General features: G+C 38.9%; 1 protein-coding gene across 2 annotated transcripts in view; it reads right to left on the minus strand.

The window, feature by feature from the left end:
* Window positions 1-20791, minus strand: part of faf1 (Fas (TNFRSF6) associated factor 1) — a 150818-nt gene that overhangs the window by 67861 nt on the left and 62166 nt on the right. For both annotated transcript variants that reach the window (XM_088598997.1, XM_088598998.1), the window contains exon 8: window positions 11337-11423. In XM_088598997.1, the coding sequence (XP_088455123.1) occupies window positions 11337-11423 (87 nt within the window). The remainder of the gene's footprint in view (window positions 1-11336; window positions 11424-20791) is intronic.

A 20791-nucleotide genomic window follows, 5' to 3' on the forward strand; every position in this document is an offset into this window, starting at 1 on the left:
ATTAATAAAACTCTTCCAACATTAAATCAAGACACGGATAATACTCATTGATTGCAGGGTTCCAAAAGTGAGTGAAATGATGATTGGAGCTAAATTTGAGGAGCATTAGTATAGCATGAGAAACACGGGAAACTGTGTTTATGGACTTAAAAACAGTGAAGTGCAACCAAATCCATTCTTGGGCTTAGGGAATGTCCTGCATTTGTCTTGACAAGAGAGGATGATGAGGGAACCCAGTTTCAACTCAAAATCCAAAAAACACATCGTGAAGGTCAAGTGATCAGACTTCTTCAGAAACTGTGAAACTTGGAGCAGAGGTCGCAAGTGGAATCTATGGACGCTAGAACAAAACCTACAGCAGGCGCCATTTTTTTACACAAAGGGTTGTGGTAGCCTGGAAGAAGCAACTCATTGATACTGTTGACAGCTTGGCTAGATGAGATTTTAGATACATCACTTTATTGTCCATATACAATTTCTTGTATTAGGAATTTGTCTTTTCACACACCCCAACTTGCTCTCCATGAGACACACAGACAGGGAGAGAAGCTTGGGGTCAGAGCGTAGAGACAGCCATTTATACGGCGCCCCTGGAGCAGTTGGGGTTAAGGGCCGTGCTCAGGGGCCCAACGGAGTAGGACTCCTCTGCCAGCCGCAGGATACGAATAGGCAACCTTCCAGCCACAAGTACAGATGCTTAGCCACAGAGTCAACTACCAGAAACCAAGTGTGAAGACTGGCCTCCCTCGTTTGTAACTTTTAAGATATAGGTTTTTTTTTAAATTAACAAACATACACTGCAAATTCTACTAGGATTTCTCCAGCAAAGTCTTATAAAACCCTGTCCCATCAACTACTCCATGATTGCAGTTCTTTCAACTGTCAGATATACTAATTGAATATACCTATAGATATTGTACGAGGCACACAATTTACTAAATAAATTAGGTACTTGCAACAAATACTTAAAATTACAATAAGCAGACCCAACCGCAATAACCATTCTGACAATTATTAAAATGCAATAATGATTTGTCTTTGAATAATGCCTTCCTTTTGTAGACTCTTAAAAACAACAGCTGTCCGTGTAACCAGCCAAGGAAATCTCCCCATTCTTACACTATTAGCTCTTACAGTGTACCAGTTTTAAACATCTCTCCAAGAGCACTTTAAAAAGGAGGGAAATAACCATGTAACACTTTTCATGACAATCCCAAAGCACACAAGGCTGCAGGCCAATAGAAAAACCCAAAACTTTGGGCAAGTGTTCCATCTCGTACTTCCCTAGCCAGTTAAAGAGGCTCGTTTTTAGCCACAGGCAGCACATCTAAAAAGGACACTTCTCTAGCAGCTCCCCACTTAATGTCACCTGAAAAAAGCAATCACAAAAGGGCTCTGTCTGGGCTTATCTCTGAGCCCTGTCGCTACGGCAACCAATGGGAGAATAAGCTTCCGTGGGCCTACGAATTTGAGAATCTATAAAAGCCGAGGCTAAGGAGGCATGTGCAGCCCCTCAAAGATTGACTGCATTAATACATTAGCAAATACGCTGAAACACTGGATAAATGTCAGCAATTATGGGAAAGGCGTCTAATAACGATGTTCCATGTCTGTCAATCCCCCATGGGGACTGATATGCAACTGCCACTCAAAAGACGGGCCCAGAGCTTCTGCCGCCAGCCAAGAGCTGGCGACGCATTCAGATGTGCACTTTAAAAAAGTAATAAACAGTAATGTGGCTCAATCATCACTGATCACAACTGTCAACAATTCCCTCTAAAGAGGGCTGAAAATGCTTTCGCACTGCCTGCCACCTCAAAATGAGGCAAGCTGTCAGAGGGACTGCCTTGACAACTAAGCTCCTGCCAGCAAACTGTTGCCATCAAACTGTCCTTTTTGTTTTATCCCCTCCGTCGTCGCCGTTATTAGTTTTGACGGAAGGGAAAGAGAAAAACACAGCCACGAGCAGATTAATCCTTCCAAATGCTTCAGCTGTTATTCTAGGCAGCGCGGACAGAAACAGTCTGGTAACATGCGCTTCGACATCTGTCTTCTGCTTCGGACAAACGTTTTGAGAACTACTTCCTGGGTTCTAATGGGAACTTAAGATAGCTCTCAAAATGTTGGAATTCATCTTATTACAAGTGGGAAAACGGACATTTCATTAAGCAGCTCCATCAGTAGATTAAAATTCTGCAGCAAATGAGATGGCATTCCAACAACCTGATTTTTTCTCAATCTGTAACAAGGCTGCGGTAGTCGAGTTTTTATTTATTCGAAAAGTAGATTTTAAATTGGATATATTAATGAATTCTAAATGCCATTATGAGAAATGTTGCAAACCAGAGGGCACTTGGTCCATATTGTTATCTTACGAGTGAAGAGAAGCTAAGATATCACCTGTCTGTTTCTTCAATAAGACCAGCCGTTGAATTTCAACCATGTGGTTGGGAAATCTGTCCCCGATACTCACGACTCTGTCTAAAGAAAAAAGTCCTATTCTCTGTCCTAACATCCTAACCTCTGTCTGGGTTCCCTTTTAATTTCCTCACACTCTCATCGATCCCAACCTTATTTCACTACTGTGTGTAAAACACTCACTGATCACACTCCTTAGGATTTCATATACTTGAATAAAGAGCTCTCTTCCTATTCCCTTTGTGTGAGAATGAAGAAATTTAGTTCCTTTAACCTGTCTTTTTCTTTTTTGAACTCAAAGGCTATAACATCTTCAATATCCTTGGAAAGGTGACCAAAACTGAGAATAACATTGAAAAATATAACAAAGATCTAAAGTGTTGTCAATTTTAAGCATAACCTTCCTGGAATTAAATTCCAGACTTCTTTTCACACACCCAAGCATATGATAGGTTGGCTTTTTTTAGTGTCCCTCATTATCTGTACTATATAAAATAATCTACATAATGCATTTAGTCTTCTATACTGTGGCTTCGTACTTAAAAAAAACGGAATATTCTGGCCCAAAATCACTAGGTTTTCCACACCACTGGAGTTGGATCACATTGCCAAAGTATCAGACATCCCACTTTGATGGCACTGTAAGCTCCTCAGATGCTCTGTGTGGGACTAAGGCTCTCTTCTCTAATCCCCTTCATGATTATTGACCTATGCCTGTTATGGGGACCTCCAAGTTTAAACTGGGGGACTTCGTACACTACATGTCTCTAGTCCTACCAGGATGTAGCCTTAAGCCATCTTATCACCCACTTGAGTGGAGTGAGTGTTTAGTGATTTGTCAGTCGGCTTGCGGAACCATGCTGAACTCCTAAGATGGGCCAGTGGTCCCATTTCGGAGAAGCCCGCACAGTTCCAAAAAACAGTCCTTCACAGAGGTGTTAGTCCCCACACAATCTTCAGTTCCTCTCTTCACGTGGAAGAACTCTTCAGTCCTCTATTCCACTGAGAGAGCTAGAACAGACAAATTCCTGACAAACTCTTCTTTTTTCTCTTTCTCTTCACTGCTAAATAAAAAAAAAAACAATCCCAAGAACGCATAAACAGAAGGCTGACTTCAGGAACTGTCAGTTTGCACCCTGTACAACTAATAACCCCTGTGGTGTGCTATGTTGCCATGTAATACAACCCATTCAAGAACAAGATCATGAAAAAGAGCAAAGTGGTGCTAAATGGTGTTTGCAACTGGAGGGGGAGCTGCAGCTGAAGTGCAGATTCTCACAGAGCTTCCCCAGGCTGCAGGAACTCAGTGACAGGATCTTGTCAGGCACGAGGGGCGCCTCAGTGGGGCTGCATCAGCGGCGCTCCTCGGGGGCTGAGGTCACAGCAAGCTCTCGTCCCCCCAGGCTGCCACGCTTTCACACACCTCCCAGCATCACGTCACAAAAATAAACTACTGGAAAAAGGGCTCACTGGGGAGTTTAGGGAACCTGCCTGCAGGACCTAAAGAAACTGCTGTTTCCAAGACTTGGGTTATTCAAGAATTAAGTGGGAGATGTTCAGAAATGTGGGTCAAAACAAAGTTGACAACACTCTCTTGAACAGAGTTGAGCCATCTTCCAGATTGTATTCTTTCACCATTAAAACAATAAGGCAATGAATTCACTACTATGGTATTTTTTAAATTTTAAATCAAAACCTATTGAGTGTAATTACATCAAGTCTAACGTTTATTTCAGGAACCTAGAGAGATTTTAAATTTATTTTGGAATTAGTGACGAACATAAGATCCTAATGAAGGGCTGAATATTTTTTTTATTTCCCCTTTAAAATTCATTCATTTTAGATAAGGGCAGACATTGTAACATTTTACCTCATATTGGTTACACTTTATGTAACTTGACAGAGCAGGTTTTTTATTTCAGTTAGATTTACTTGCAAGAAAGTTTACACTAAAAAAAATAAATAAAGCCTTGGTCATTTCTCCTACTATCCTGCCAGATGATTGCTTTAATTCCACAATTCAAATCTCAAAGCACCAAGAGTAAGGCATGCAATATTGCAAAGGGGCCTGACACTGTTTCCTCTCATGGTGACTGTAAGCAAAGTAGTAAAATATTTGTTAACCCATCAGTCTCCACAAGCAACAGGAAAACCAAGAAAGTGAAAGCACTGTGGTCTCTGTTAAGCCTGTCTTGCAACTGTAGTCTTCTTTATAGGTAATGGAGATATTACCTATAAAGTGATATATAGTAATTAATTTGCTCGTCTATGGACAGCATGTTTGCTCCACTGTACTTTTTCGACAATCAGTCTGTATAAACCTATGCACATTTTGCACATATTTTATTGTTTTTACAGTGATTATGATCATCACATTTTGCACACACCTATGTATTTATTTTTTATTTATTTATTTTTATTTATTTTGTTGTCTTTTGTTTTATAACTATTCTGATGTCTGTTTTTGCTTGTCTTGGGCTGGATTGCTGTAACACATCAATTTCCCTATGGGATTAATAAAGTATTATCTATCTATATTGTATCGTATTAACTTACATCTAGCTCATAAATACCCACAGTACTGGATTTTGTAAATGATAATTTTTGCATTCTTTTTTGTTTTTCTTTGTTTCCTAAAAGAAAGAAAGTCTTTTGTTGCTTCCTTTTGTTTCCAAAGTTTTTTGTTCCTTTTGAAAACAAAATCCAAAACAATACGGTAACAAACTTACCTGCCAAGATTACCTCCACTCTTTCTTAATGAGTGCTAATTAAATGTGAGGAGGCCTTTCCAGTTTTGAGTGTTAAATGGAACGGAAAGCCTGCTTTGCTGCAGAAGTCAGTATAATGAAGTCTGGGCAGAATAATCATTGATTTGGACTCCCAGAAAATGTCATTTTAAGCCCTGCCCGCTATGTTTATTGGTACAAGTCCCAGGAGATGAGGCAAGGTTAATGAGATATGCACTGAAACAGCTCTGCTGGCATGCTGGGACTTTCATTGTAATGCAGGGAAAAGAGATTTCAATAAAAGGCAGGCTGACATGTAGGCTGTTATTGCAGGGTGACAATCTTATTTTAATATTGCCTCAAGAGGATAGTGGGTGTGCTGAACTTTACAAAGAAGTGAAGGTTAGGTACACACAACACACCCTTTGGAACTGGGCAGGCAAATTAAGCCATTGAGTTGGGACGCAAAAATTAAATGCACGAGCCCGTACATGGTTCATCCTGTAAAAGTCCCCAATCCAGAGAGCAGGACATGCCCTACATCCTGGAGATCCAGGATTCTGTGTTGCTCCTAGTTGCCAAAATGCTGACAGGGACCGAGCAGGCAGAGAAACGTGCAAGAGCCCTGCTTGTGCTCTGAACACTGAAAATAAAATGGGGATGAACTTGAGCAATACAACAAGCCTACCCCAGACTAGGAAGTATAACAAGCAAGCCCTGGGTTCCAAACTGTTTGCTCCAAACCTCATTGAGTTACTCATTGGAGGATATAGTTTTTTTTTTTTAAAGTTGGGGGGCAGAAGGTTGAAAATGTCTAAGTTGGATTTTCTTTTATCCATGTGATCTTATTTTTTTCCAGCAGCCCATTTCTCGCTCTTTTCTTTATTTATGACTTTTTGTTCTGATTCTTTTGTAATCGTACATATTGCATACTAGCTACAGAATCTTGCATAATTCAGTAGAGAAAATCTGTTTTGGTTATACACCAATGACTTAGCAGTATGGAGGCATAATTTGTAGCAGGAAGCCCACACTGAGTCTTAAGAAACATACTAGTTATAAATGCCACAAATTTACAAAGTTTTCAAGACCGTGTGCACGGAAAACTTATTGAAGTTACTGAATCAGTAAACATTATGCGGAGGAGTATTTGTCATCAACAAGACTGATCACCGGGAGGCAACAATGACTAGCAATATGTACAGTTCTCACTGGGAGCAATAAAATCTGTTGCGCATGTTTTGAACCAGTTTACAGAAGTTGAGTTTTGTATTTCCGTCCCACTGCTCTCGTGAACTCTGGACAAGCCCGTGTCTGTTCAGTAGTTCATAGACGTCACATTGTCACATTGCTTCAGCGCATCCAAAAATGTTCTCTGGGGCTCAAGTTATCATGTCACATTCTCATGCTGCAAGAAAACTGTTGTTAGAAGAGCAGGCTGAGGAGATGCATGTGCTTGCTGGAATGCTGTCACATTGGGATGAGCCCGTGTAAGGGCAGAAAACCTACCCTCCAACTTTCCTATGGCACATAGGTGGGGTCATCTTGATCACCGAGACCCATGATTCCTTCCTGGTTTACTCTTTATTTCAACTAGGTTTGACATGCAGCAGGTTAAATCGCGTTGCTATCTGTGTTCAACCAACTGTTTTTAATCATTACAATTGTTTTAATAACTGTTTTTCATCAGTTTGAAAAATACAGATACTTTAATTATCTAAAAACACACATACAAAAAACAGTGTTAAGTATCTTTTGATGCTCATGTCATGTCACAGAATTCTTCCAATAAATAATAAAGTTAAGAGAAAGCCCAATAAACAAAAAATGTTGTACTAAATACTGCATAATCTTTGCTGATTATTTTGCTGGCTTTGTTCAGTTTTATACTGTCACAAATGTAAATTTAACTTTTCTCAATTAGTAACCAGTATGGAATTAGTCACTTACATAGAAAGTGTTAAATTACTTGCTACATTTCCCTTCCAAAAAAGCCTATCGTATGCAAAAGAAGCATGACCTTTTATCTCAACACCATAGGGCTTGTGTTTTGTTTTCTTCCAGCAAAAAGCAACAAGTACAAAGAAAGACATGACAAAAATGTTCTGTATAACTATAAAATATCCAGTTACACTATAACCACTGTAAACTATAGCCCACAGTGATACATTTACGTCATTGAAAAATCAGTAAACAGTAGTTTTGTTTTGTTTTTTTAATGTGAGGACTGTTTGGATGCCTTGTTGTCTGTTCTGTGTTAATCTGCAAGCAATTGAGAGCACAAGATTTTCTTTAAAGAGGTCATTTCCAAAATTGTACTTGTGTAAGGATTATAGGACAATACCATTCCAATTATTTTAGAGTTACAAAATGAGAGCTTTTTGCATGATAATGATGATCAGACATGCCTGTAGAATAACCAAGTACCCTTGTATAGCAGTCGTTTAGGCAGTATATCAGCAATTACCGTCAAGAAACCAAACAGCACTTGACATCAAGATTGCCGTCACCTCTAACCGAAGATCAGGTTTAGAAAGGCCTGCGAACTTTGTTCCAAGGAGATTAACTTAACCTCTCAACTACAGTCTTTAAAATGGTCTAAGAAACATGTTGAGCTTATAAAAATGTAGCCTTGAGCAACAGAGAAGGCCCATTGACTTAACGCATGAAAGCACCCCTTCCAGGATGCATAATTATCAATCAAATTAGGTTGCAAGCAAATAAAGGAGTAATGTGGAGAATGCAGTCCTAGAGCTCCACAGGGCACACAGAGAAGGAGTATAATTGTGAGGTTCTGGAGAGATTGTCCCATAGCTCCGCTGCAGTGTGGTGGAATCTGGCCAGGGCACTAGGGTCAGCGTCTCTGCCATGGGATCTTTTTTGTCCACAAAAGCAGGCTCTTTGACATCTCACTCTGAATCCCAGAGCAGGGGTATTCTGGAGATGAAAAGCTCCTCCCCGATTTCCCTGGGCAGACCGTTACATTTCAACCTTGGTAAGAAAATAGTGGTCTCCAGACTCCACTAATTGAGAAACCAACAAACTGAAAGTACATTAAACAGTTGCCTTTGACTCACAGGTCATCACAATGCACCATCTCGTATCACTCTACTTCAGTGCACTGTAGCTTAGAAGTAAAGATGAGCAAAGTCAGCAAGTCTGGAAAACTCATCCCTAACACTGACCATAACAAAAAAAGAATACGAGCTGGCATAACAAATGAGATTCCAGTTGTTTTAATGCCTTTCAAACCTCATTTTCATTTCCAAGACTGACGCAAGTTATCTTCCATATATGAGCACTGCTCCACAGGCACTTTGCTACTAGTAAGGTTAGGCTCATAGCACCTACAGATCTCTATGCTTCAATTTATAATCATAACAATGACTCTCTTCCTTACTCTGGACTACAACAGATATTCAAAGGTACTTAAATGATCACTACCTACTAATCACAACAAATATTTTTTTTTTCATTATTACAGCAAAGTGACTGGGATATATGACTGTTAAAATTATAATTAACACAGCCTTAGATACTATGACATTTGCTCTGGATTGGTCAAGTGAAAGGTTTTGTATGGGCTAGGAGGCTGTCCATATTTCTCATACATTTGCAAATTGGATTCTGTTGGTGGGATTTTGTATATTCTTGAACATACAGTATATCACAAATCAGTTAATAAGAAAATCCAATACATTCCTAAGCTTTTTGAAGAACTGAAACACTGGACTCTTCTGGGCATATCAAGGTGCAGAACTGCAATGCATAAATTTAGCAGATGGTCGCAAAGCTAGAGACCAGAGACAAGAACATATTGATTCTGTGCCACTATTTCCAACAAAAGGTTTCCGTTCTAAAAGTTTCTTGGAATACCAAGTGAAAGCAGCTTAGAACCATTAACAATGACAATTCAAAAGATGCTCTCTGATGGACTGCATTAATAAAAATCTTTATAAGCCAAAATACACCATGTAGAATTATTCATCTCATTCTGCAAATCTGTTGGATGTCTGCATGATTAAAGACTGTTCTGTTCTACTGGCTCATATCCTTCTGAAGAGAAGGATGGAATTGACATGCAGTACTTCCATTTGGAGGGAAAGGGCTATTTCCATGCACTTCAGACTTCCTCCTCAATGCTAAACACTACTCTGCTCATAGCTGCCTAAGATTTGCAGTGCTGCCATTACACCGAAACTGTATTTAAGAGAATGTAAACTTTTCACTCATTCAGTATTAGCAAAACAAAAAAGCCAGATTAAGTGGTTACCACAGTTATTGCTACATGCGTTGTGGGTTTCAGTTATGCACACCATTATATCATATAATTTTCACACTGACATCCAGAAAAGCTTTTATCACACTGTGCTTTGAATAACATAGCATGAAAATACACACTAGTGGAAATGTAGCAAGAGAATAATGTTTCAGCTGAAAACAAGCCCAGCAACATCAATATATAGCTGTATCAATGGAGATGTAACAGAAACGCTGGTGGCTTTTTTAATACATTGATATGAATAGAACAGTTCAATATTTCCTATAGCCACTAGTATATGGCTAGAGGAAACAAAAAACCATATGTTACGCTGAAGATATCCACTGAATTCCCCGGGCCTAATCTCTAAGTTTTTGTCTTCATAAGTTACAGTTACTGACCAAGGAGGAACATCCTTTGCAAAGCAAACCAAAAACCAGAACACTGAAGTTGAAACATAAAACTCCTTTTCCATTTCCATCTTTTCTACTGTCAGTGAAGAGAGACTATACATTCTGCTAAAGGTTTTAAATTCTGTGATTTAAGGACTATTTCACTTTAAATCAAAATAAACTCACACTCCTTAGAGATATCCCATGTTAAAGCATGCAACGTTTTCAGGACCATGCCTGCTCAGCTGTCTGCACACAAGGCTCAAAAACGTGAAGATTCAAAAACCTGCATAAGAACGTCACGTACCAAAAATGGGCTCTGCTGCAACTGGGACTGTTAGATTTGAGTATCATTCTTTTTTGTCGAAGGAAGAAAAGGATCTTGGCATCCATTATGAGTGAAAAACTGGCCCGTTAGTGACAGAGGTGCAGTTCTGAAATAAAATAGCCTTTACTAAAAGGTATAACACATGAAAGCAACATAAGAACGTCTGCCTAAAGGTTTTAAAATTAACAACTTCCTCGTGCTCCAAAGAGGTTACACATCACACAGGGCATCTGAGTCAGCTAAGGATGTGGCTTCTCTCCACTGAAATCAGATTATGTTTGAAAATCATCCTTCTTTTCAGGTATATAACTCAACACCAAGATGGAGTTGAAGCCCAGCTGACAAACAGCTCAAAACTTGTCTGTACTCAGCTATGCATGCAAATTCCTAATAAAATGATGTGGTTACCTGCTTGGAAGTTGGTGATTGTTCCACAGTTTTGCTCAAGCGGTAAAGATACACAGACACTACAGAGCAGACTTATTCTGTAGGGTTCAGTTCAAAGCAGTTCGAGGAGAGAGATTTGTAGAGTGTCTAAATGGGTTCATATTTAAATGTCCTAAACACCTTTTCCACCTTACATATTAGCTAAATTATGTCATTATATCTTGCAAAAGTATCCACCCCCTACAAGATTGAAAGTCGACACTTTCAAAACACACTTTAAAATTTTAATATAATAGGTAAAAATGAAAGTTTTTTAAAAATACATATGTTCTATATACACTATGTGCTCAAGACTGTTTACTGTCTATTTACATACTGTCAAGCATGGTGGTAGCACCATTATTTTATGGGGATGCTTTTCATCACCAGTGTTGGGAAATGCATTCTAGAAGAAAACATTCTTCCAAAAAGTACTGACCTGGAGGGCTCAATATGTATGCATTTAATCTTTGAATGTTTTACCAACATTCAATGTCTCTCACATATAAACGTTCAGCTTGATCACTGTAGTTTTGAATGAAAAACTCCTTATAATTCAAGAAAACTACATATTATTGCCAAGAAACGAATAAATTGCAAGGCAACTGTACCAATGGGACCAAAGTACTCAATTCTTGAATAGAGGAATACTGCTTCCTTAATTTCTAATTAATCAATACCTAAAACCCACATCATACTGTACATAAATAATGTTCAATACTCAGTATATTTGACTGCATGCAATCTCCAGGAGCTCAGAGGAAGATTTCCGGCAAACCACTCACCGAGTCGTCTGTGGCAGTGGCGGGCCAGCCTTCCCATTGCTGGTGTCGGACAGGGATGTTGGTCAAGTCGTAGATGTTTCTTTTTACCTGGAAAAAGGGAAGGAAAGGTATGAGCCCTCAAAGAGGTCCACACAAAGTGCAGAAGGGAAACAGCAACAGCATGTTTATATGACTCACTTTATTCATGTATACAAATTCTTGTCCAAAGAGACGAGAGACAAGAAAAACATGTTAAGAAAAAAACCAAACATCTACAGCAGGGTGTCGACACCTGCAAATTTAACACACATTCACGATTCGGTCTGGCTGACAGGGTCTCGGATGAAACGAGTATTGTGGGATGACACCAAGCTGAAGGTCATAAACTGAAACTTTCAAGCTAGAGGTGTAACATACCAGAATCACAAGACCAATCTAACAGTGAGTGAGCCTCTACCTGCCCCCTGCCCAAGGACCCACTACACAGCATCCACATCTCAACACGGTCTTGTTTCTATACTGTAAGGAACGCGCCAGGTTCTATGTCAGCTGCGTTGGGAATGACAGGCTGCAGACATTTCACAGGCTTACTGACAGTTTTATTGTCCGTTTCATTATAGGGGGGCTCATCACGAATACTGATTACTATCAAAGTCTGTGATTTTTGTGGTTTCTTTTAGTTGATCAATGCTATTTAATGTAAAGCCAATGCATAAGTACTTTAATTATTATACAAGGTAGGGTTACATATGTATTTTAACCATATTTATGTCAATATACTGTATACTATATACATACTAGAATGTAGTGCATTATGCAACAGTGTGTGGGTGGACTTGGTTATATGTGAATTTGGCATTTCGCAATATCATGAATGTTGAAATCTTACTGTATAATAATAAGTCATAATAAGATTAATACATTGCATAAGCTCATGGACAGACAACTAAAAAAACTGGGTGGACATCCTTCAAATCAGTTAAAGGGTTATGACCATTGTTTGTGCTATTTCTCCCCCAACAATATGCTTCTTATTATTCAAGTTACATAACTAGGCATCACCACAGATCAAGGTAGATTTCTGAGCCCACTTGCAAAGAAATGTTTAATGTGAATTAATGACCATTAATAGAAAATGCAGAAACACTTTAGCAATCACTTGAACACTAATCTTTGTAAAGTCAAGAAAAGGCACTACACAGCCAATAATAAACCATGCACAGATCACTGAAAGATTTATAAATGGGGCCTAACACAAAGAGAAGCAATTGCATAAAACAGCATGGACCAGCAATGGACTTGCACCCTTAAATGAACGGAACCTGCTATAGAAAGAAAACATACTAAAAAATAAGAAAGACTCCCAGTTAAACGGTTAAAACTCTAGAAAGTTGACATCTATGAAAGTCTTATTGAAGACTGACTCATCAATATGATATAGGGCATAAATTAATTTTAAATTAAGATTGTAACACTATTAAAATTAGGTATAGCTATATACTGTAAAGGAACAAGTAATAGGTTTATTCCATGCTGAAAAGAGAGGAAAGAAAATGCAACGTTTCGGCTATGGAGCCTTCTATGGAGAAGAAACAAGCCCAATAATTCTTGTCTGCTTTTTAAACTCTCTCAAAAAAATGACTTCCTAAAAGTCCGCCGCAGCTTTTTGGCAAGTTGGAGTCTCTAGAGCAGGGGTCGGCATGCTACCACACACATGCCCTCGTTGGCCCTCAAAAGGATTTTTAACGACACACGCATAGAAAGCGGCACATTATAAACGTCTTACAAGCCATGAAGAAAAGAAGTTAAAAAAACACTAAAAAATTACACTGGACTCTTCTGTGATTCTCTACAGCATGCTACCCAATCAAAGTTCTTTGGCACAGATAAAAGGAAATTCACCCGGTTTGCTTACTGCCTGATTTTAACAGGGCTAACCAGTAGCATTCACATGGAAAGCTCACAATCTATGCTGCTGATAACGTTTTTTTATGCTTAAACGTAAAATCAAATATATTGGAAAAATTATCAGTTGCTAAGAAAGTAAAGTTACCGTTCTCTCATTTCAGCCCTTTTGAAGAGATGGATTTGCGCAACAAAGACCATGCTGTTTATGCTCTGTGTTGTACCACTTACTGCACAATGAAAATGGGTTGCAAAAGTAATGTTTCTAGCGGACACCACCACACATATGAATGAACTTAACTTCCATTAGCAGGGTGGATATCAAACTGTTCTGGGTCTTTTCGAAATGAGGAAGGCATTACTTGCAAAACATGCAAATTTTTCTACAGGGGAAATTGGCACCTCAATGTTCCGTTATTTCCAACACCTTAAACAAGTTTCAGAACATTGCACAATCCATGTTCCGAGTTTGAAGTGTACATGCAAGAACTGGCATCAGGTTTTTGTTTCCAGATTTTTTTAGCCTGATGCTTTTTTTCCCCCCAGATTAAACCAGACAGCTTTGATACCCAGATTTCTAAGCAGACTTCATTATAAATGGTAAGACATGCATATGAATGTATTCATTTTAGATATTTTATTATTAAATATGTATTAATCAAAACGTAAGTAGGGCTATTATTGACATTTAAAAAAAAACTAAAATGGCACACAAATCTGTAAAAACAAGTGCGTCGGGCAACTCTTGGCACGTCCCTTCTGAAAAGATGCCGTGCCCTGCTCTAGTGCAATCATCTCCAACAGAGGGGTTTGATTCAAGTGCAGCTGAAGGCCAGTGCCAGTAGAGTTGGGAGGTACTGGCTCTTCAGGTGACACACGGAGACACACCTGTGTGAACAGACTAGGAAGGTTAAGGGACAACAAGCCACCAACACTTCCTTCATGGAAACAGAAGCTGTGATCCTTGTGAGCAGCCTGCTCTTCCTCCTCCTCCTCCTCCTCCTCACAGCACCATGCAGTTACTCTCTGTCAGCAACTCCAGTGTGAGCACATTACAGATTTCTTCTCAATTTTAAAAGACAGACCTTCGATTTAAATTTCCTGCACAGCCCCGGCATTTTGTTCTGTGCCTTCGTAGGTACCACCCTGAAAGGACTGATTAACACAGCAGCTTAAAAAAAGGTTTTGGTTTTAAAAAGCCAAGCCAGATTGGAAAATAAATACTTAAAAATTAAATAAAATCGTACATGAATCGTCATCATTTCGTAATGGTATATTTACATCTAGTAACCGTCTTCACTCAGTGAGCAACCATGAGCAAAAATACAAATTCCAAGATAGTTAATAAAATGAGTTGGTTCTACTTTCATGGCACAAAGGTCATGAAAAATGCCAAAATAAAAAAAAATCTATATTTTTGAAAGAGGCAGCAAGTCGAACATAATATCCTAAATAAAAGAAATAATTGTAGCCTCACAGAGGAGGAGAAAGGAACCCTGTATTTGCATTCCAAGAATGCCAAGCTAATGCCCAAACACAACAGCTCCACACTCTGAAATGAACAGTATTCTATTCTCTCATTCAGCGCAGTGTATCTGCACTTAATAACATTCCGTGCTTTTAAACAGTAGTGCTTGCTGACTTGCACGTCGTGTTGGTTTAAAACGCAACGCCAGGCTGATGCGGAGGGCGAGGGTGATCAAAGCGGGCATCCCTCGAGCCACTGGGCCTGCATTCTACCGCATTACCCCTGCAGAATGCACCACGATGGGAGATTTGCCACAGAGTAAACTAGCTATTGTATTCAAGATCTCCGTCCACTCACTGTCACTTTCCGCATGTTGGTAAATGTTTCATCAACTGGAAGGCCTGGGCCCCGAGAACGAGCTGCTGAGATGTAAGATGCGAGCAGGGAAGCGGGGTTTTAGAATCCACAAGAAGATTCCCTTGCTCTTTCCTAGTCTAGGGACCAGCCTCTTAGGTCTCATGTTTTCAGACTTCTCCCAGAAAAGAAATTCGCAGGATTATGGACATCCTATGAAATCTGTGGATGGTTTTTTTTTGCAAGATGATCTCTTCAGAGTCCAATGATCTTTGAGGGATTACAGAATGCGTTTTCCCATAAAGTTCCCAAGATTCCACAATTGCAGAACTTACAGTATCATTGAATCTACCGACATAGACATTGTCCATTTTCAGAAAAAAAGAAGAACATCTGACTTAATTCCATTATATTGTCAGAAGAGTGGATAAATGTTTTTTGTATCATTTTAGTGCATCAAACATCCATACATTTCATGGTACAGGTGCTGTAACCTTTCCTACTTTACTTCAAGTTTCCTATTTATCATCCCACTATCCTGACCAACACAACAGATTACCCAAAAAATGCCAAAAAGGTGGTTGTGGTGTCACCACTCTGTATTGATAACACTTACAAGTCTGTGACAAGGACTGTGAATAAATGAAGGAACTGCTTAAAGAAGGGACAAAAGTTCCACACAGAGGATGCATGATCCCAGAAATAATTTTTAAAATTCCACATCAGAGTTCATTGAAAAAAAAAAACTAAGCCAGCATTTATCAAAATGATCAATCCCTTTGCTCACAATTATAATGTGGTAGGAAAATAAAATTGAATCTATATTATTGTATCTAGGCTACTATCACTTCATTTCAGCAAACGCCACAATGAAACATACAATTTACAATAATGTAAAGTCTTTTTTTCTCAGTTTCCAAATCCAGTTTGAAAAACGATTTGGACAGTAATAATAGGAAAGCAGCACCTCAGTTGAATTTCATGCAAAAATCTAACAATGCAGAAGTAATACTGCCCAACATTTATTCTTGATTAAAATAACTTGTTAAAGAGTTCTAAAAAATTTCAAAAATGTAATTACATTTACTTGATATTAAACAGTCACTAACATAGAATTTGACAAACTATGAAACTTTTGTCCTCAGAGAATTTAGGAAATTTTAATGGCAGATTTCAATGAGAACTTATGCACGTTTCTGCCTCTCTCTCTTCCTTGGTACATGAAAACTTGCTGAGAAAGATGTTCTGAGGTGATAAACACAGAACCAGTTGGTACAGGCAGCTGCAGCTCATTTTAAATTTAATATTTCCTGCAGGCGTCCAAATTAGGTAAAAATAAGAAAACTAGATAAAATGTTAATGTTAATATGTTAATGAGTGGTTACCAAGCAATGTTGATGAATGGAGATAATCTGTTACTCCAAGTTCAGTTATACACACTACAGATAACTTCTCTGTCATAATTGTGAGGCTTTTCCCCAACGTCTTCATTCTTGAATGCACAAGCTTTAGCACCATGTCCCTTTGATCAGCTGGCCTTCTCTTCCACACTGAAAGATGTTCTCTTTTCTCACTGTTTGGCTTTTTCTTCACCCTATACTGGGTCTGTCTGTTCAGTGATCTGGGTCTGGACTGGGTTCCAGCTGTAAACCCATCACTCTGTACACAAGGCAGTTGCGTTTCACCAGGAGCTCCTGATCCAGAGCTCTGCCAGGGTAATCTCTGGGACCTAACAAGGAAACAGAGCAGCCGCCTGCCTGCCACTCAGATTTCAGCAGCTATTTCACCTTGAAGCCTGACATCTCAGAAAGAATCCTTGGTCTGGGAATTAGGCAAAATTACATGTGGTTTATACTAGGGCAAAAAAACCTCTAAGGAAAACCAGTTTGGTTTTAAAAGAAGTATACTGGACCAGGAGTTGGAACTGACAAGAATTTCCAAACCGACCAAGTGACAGAAGAAACGTCAGCAGGGATATTGACCTATGAAGACAGCACTTTGCATCATTCAGGTTAAAAAGGGCAATATAAACACAACAAAACTGCATTAACTCTTACTACCAATGTGGAAGAGAGAATGATCAACCACTAAAGCTTTACTCCCTAGCCTTAATGGAAAACAATGCTTCGTTTAAAGTATATTTTCATTAATATGCAGCAGTATTTGAAAATCATAATTATCAGATCACACTCTTGGCTTCTTCAAGTCTAGATAATAGCAGGGAGTCTTCTGCAACAACAACATTTACTGTTCCACATTACTGAATAAAAAATCCTTGTCTGTATTTAGACAACTCTCTTTGAATTACTGGAGTCTGACTGAACTGTAAAACAATGCCAAACCAGGCTTAATGAATTCAGGAGCTACTGGTGAAACACCACTGTCTCTGTACATAGTGATGGGGTTACAGCTGGATCCCAGGCCTGACCCAGTTGAGAAGACAGATACGAGCTGGCATATTTTGCCATCCAATAACTTCCAAAACATTTTTTTATAATCTACTGGGGGTAACTAATACAGAAATTTTACATTTACTGGAATGCGGATTTTAAATTATTTTTACTCATAAAATATACTATATACTAAATATAACTAATACTCACAATAGTTCAGTTCTTTTGCAGACATTTTCATATGCGAGTATTTTAGGATACAGAAATACTGTAAGATGCCTACCATTCCATTCATCATTAAGCAGGGCTCTGCATGAGTATGTGCTGAAGTCACATGTCAAGTAGAAAACCTAGGGAAGTTAACAAGTTTTTTTATTTAAAGCTGCAAACAACATGAAACCTGTAACCAATTACAATTTCCATTGTAGAAGAAAAGAAGATTTTATAAAGGAAAACTAGACTTCAGAAAAAAGTTCAGTATCCCATTTTTCCCAGCTGTGAAATTGGTAGGGACTTGTATATGCCAATATCTTCAATTAAATAGCAATAAACGCTTATCAGAGTGGCCCTCAAACTTCACACCAGTTAGGGACAGAGAGGGACAATTTGTTTTTTAATTCAAACCAAATCAGAACTTTCACAACAGCGCCTCTTCCACAAGTAAATGTACTTAATGGTGGAGTACATAAAAACCATAGAGGGTCAAACAGGGTTCGCTACTTTGGTATCGACAGGGGATATGGTTATTTAATCCAAAGAAGCTATCTGATCAAAAGAGTTCCTGTCATTTCCTTTTGTGTGGCATTATAAACAGTGAGGAGATTCGGCACTTTAATGAGATACGAGACTCTTTATTTTTCCTCCCCTCTCTCACCATTAAGCTTTACTTCGGTGGCAGAAGACCGGGAGGGCTGTCTGGACGCAGGGCAGAAGCAAGTAGAATGTCTCCACCGTCCAGGGGCCTGGGGCGCTGGCCTGCTCCGACAGCACAGGCTCAGATCAGTGGCTGGAATGGCACAGCCTGACATGCACCCTTCAGCCTGGGAAGACAGCCCCCCGCCTCTCGTAGTGTGCACACAGTGGAGGTGCCTTCTTTATGAAGTAAAGGGTCACTGAAGGTGGAGAATGTTATTACAGAGTGTAATATCCTTGTTTGACCAGAGGGCTACAGGGATTTCAGCACCGAGCTCTGACCGCCAGGCTCCCTTAAACACCAGCGCTTGGCTGTAATGAACAGCCGGGATCAGAGGACAAGCTGGCCCCAGAGAAACAACAGCAGCAGAGTTCAGGACAACTTGGAGCCCCGTTTAACCAATTTAATTTTCCTGTTCACAAATGGTCATATGTATTTGGTTTCACCACATCATCTCATAGAATGAGAAGCCACTGGCTGATCTCCTTAACTGAATTCCTTCCTTTGCAGTGGTCTAATTTCCCAAACAAGTTGGTTTCATTTGGTCTTTTTTTTTTAGAACAAGTTCCCTTTTTTTCCTTAATTCCAAAATCACACTTTCCATAAATGGAACATTAGGTCATACTGCATTTTTGGTTGCTTTCACAAAACTTCTGCATCAAAAAAGTTTAGCGACACAAAATATTAATATTGACAATTTAATCTTAAAGTATCCGAGTCAGAATATGTATGGGATTACTCAGTTAAAAAGTTGTAAAGTTTGTCAAACTGTAAGACTGCCTCCTATGTTTAAAGCAATGTTATTTTACTATGTGTGGCACAAAGCAAGATTTACACTCCTTCAAAAACTGAAAACAATATCTTTCATCCCACAACTCAAAACTGAAGTACAAATTTGCCTGTGCCTTATGCTATCTATGCAAACTACACCGGTGATTTCTGATCGGCTGTAACAATTCCCTATGCTAACACCGTCTAGCCTGCGCTCCGCACATATTGCCAGCTCTTCCACAACCTGACAGTGCTATTGTCTACAGTGTGAAGCTTGAAATAACTGTTCTTGTTCCGAGACTCTAAATACAAAAATAAACCAACAAGGAAAGACATTTCCTTAATTCTAAAGGTTTGATTAGGAATCACAACATTCCATTTCTTTTGATCTTTGTTAGTTTTCAGAAATGGTCATTCTCTACTAGAGCAATACATTGTTTTAGGTGGCATCTACAGTTTCACAACTATAGTGCACTTGAAATAAAAAGCCCTGAATGATAACAGCATCTCAACGAAATACGCTCAAGCAAATGCAAATGTATAAAACGCAGTTCAAACAAAAGACAAGTAACAAAATTCACTTCAGGCCGCTGTTTGCTGAGAATTTAACTGGATGTGTATTATAAATCAGTAATGAGCACACTGAGCACTGATGCCCTCCAAGGCATGCTAAGCCATTATTTCTCACGTCTTTTAGCCTGCCTCAGAAACAAAAGGGGATCCATTATTATCGGGAAGAAATTAACATTAACATTTGATGAAGCTTTGACTTGTACTCATTCTCCTGCTCAGAACACAGCCTTCCAATTAAAGCTAATGAATGAGCGGTACACACCCTCTGCGGTGTTCTCAGTCTGCGGTGCGAAGACCGAGAGAGGGGTGAACACAAGAGCCTTCAGCAGCCTGGAGGAAGTGGGCAAACAAACAGCACTTATGAACAGACACACTTCCCAGAGGCTGGAGTTTCTCTCTGTGAGCCTGTAACAGCAGCCACTGCTAATGCTATCAACTTTCCCATTGCCAAGAAAGAATTACACTGGGTTTCAACAAGCAATTTATAACCCTGTACAGATTCCCACTGTAAAAAAACAGGAACCCAATGTTCTTTATAATTAGCCTGCAGTTCAAGAAGGTGCCACTTTCCAGACTTGTTATGCAGGATGGGAGATACCGATACAAAGCTAACCTGTAAGACCACATAGTATTTCTTCCTTCTTTTACATCTCAAGGATGTTTCTTATTAAGCTGAATAAATCCCTTGATGGGAATAAAAAATGTTTAGAAATCTTTTTTTGACTCAAAAAAGATAGAGTGGATATTGCACTCTTTTTATTATTAAAAACAACACAAGTACAAAGCCACAAAGTTGATCTAGACTACAGAGCTAAATAGTTTATCTAAACTTAAAGGACTGTGCTCCTTAAGAATTATTTCCTTTACTGTTAATATCAATTTAATTGCTCACTTACAACCAGAATATTGGAAATTAAAAATATTTTTTTCCTCACTAATTTTACTTACAAGGTCTTCAGATAAAAATGCATATGAGCTTATGCTTTAAGAACTGTTTTCCCAAAAAATATTCAGAAGAAAGCAAACAAAAAATTGATAAACATAAATAAATTACAATATTCAGATATGTAAACATTGACAGCACTGGTGGTATATTATG

The sequence above is a fragment of the Lepisosteus platostomus genome, chromosome 11 (genome assembly GCF_059453375.1).
Source record: "Lepisosteus platostomus isolate fLepPlt1 chromosome 11, fLepPlt1.hap1, whole genome shotgun sequence".
Taxonomy (NCBI): Eukaryota; Metazoa; Chordata; class Actinopteri; order Semionotiformes; family Lepisosteidae; genus Lepisosteus; species Lepisosteus platostomus.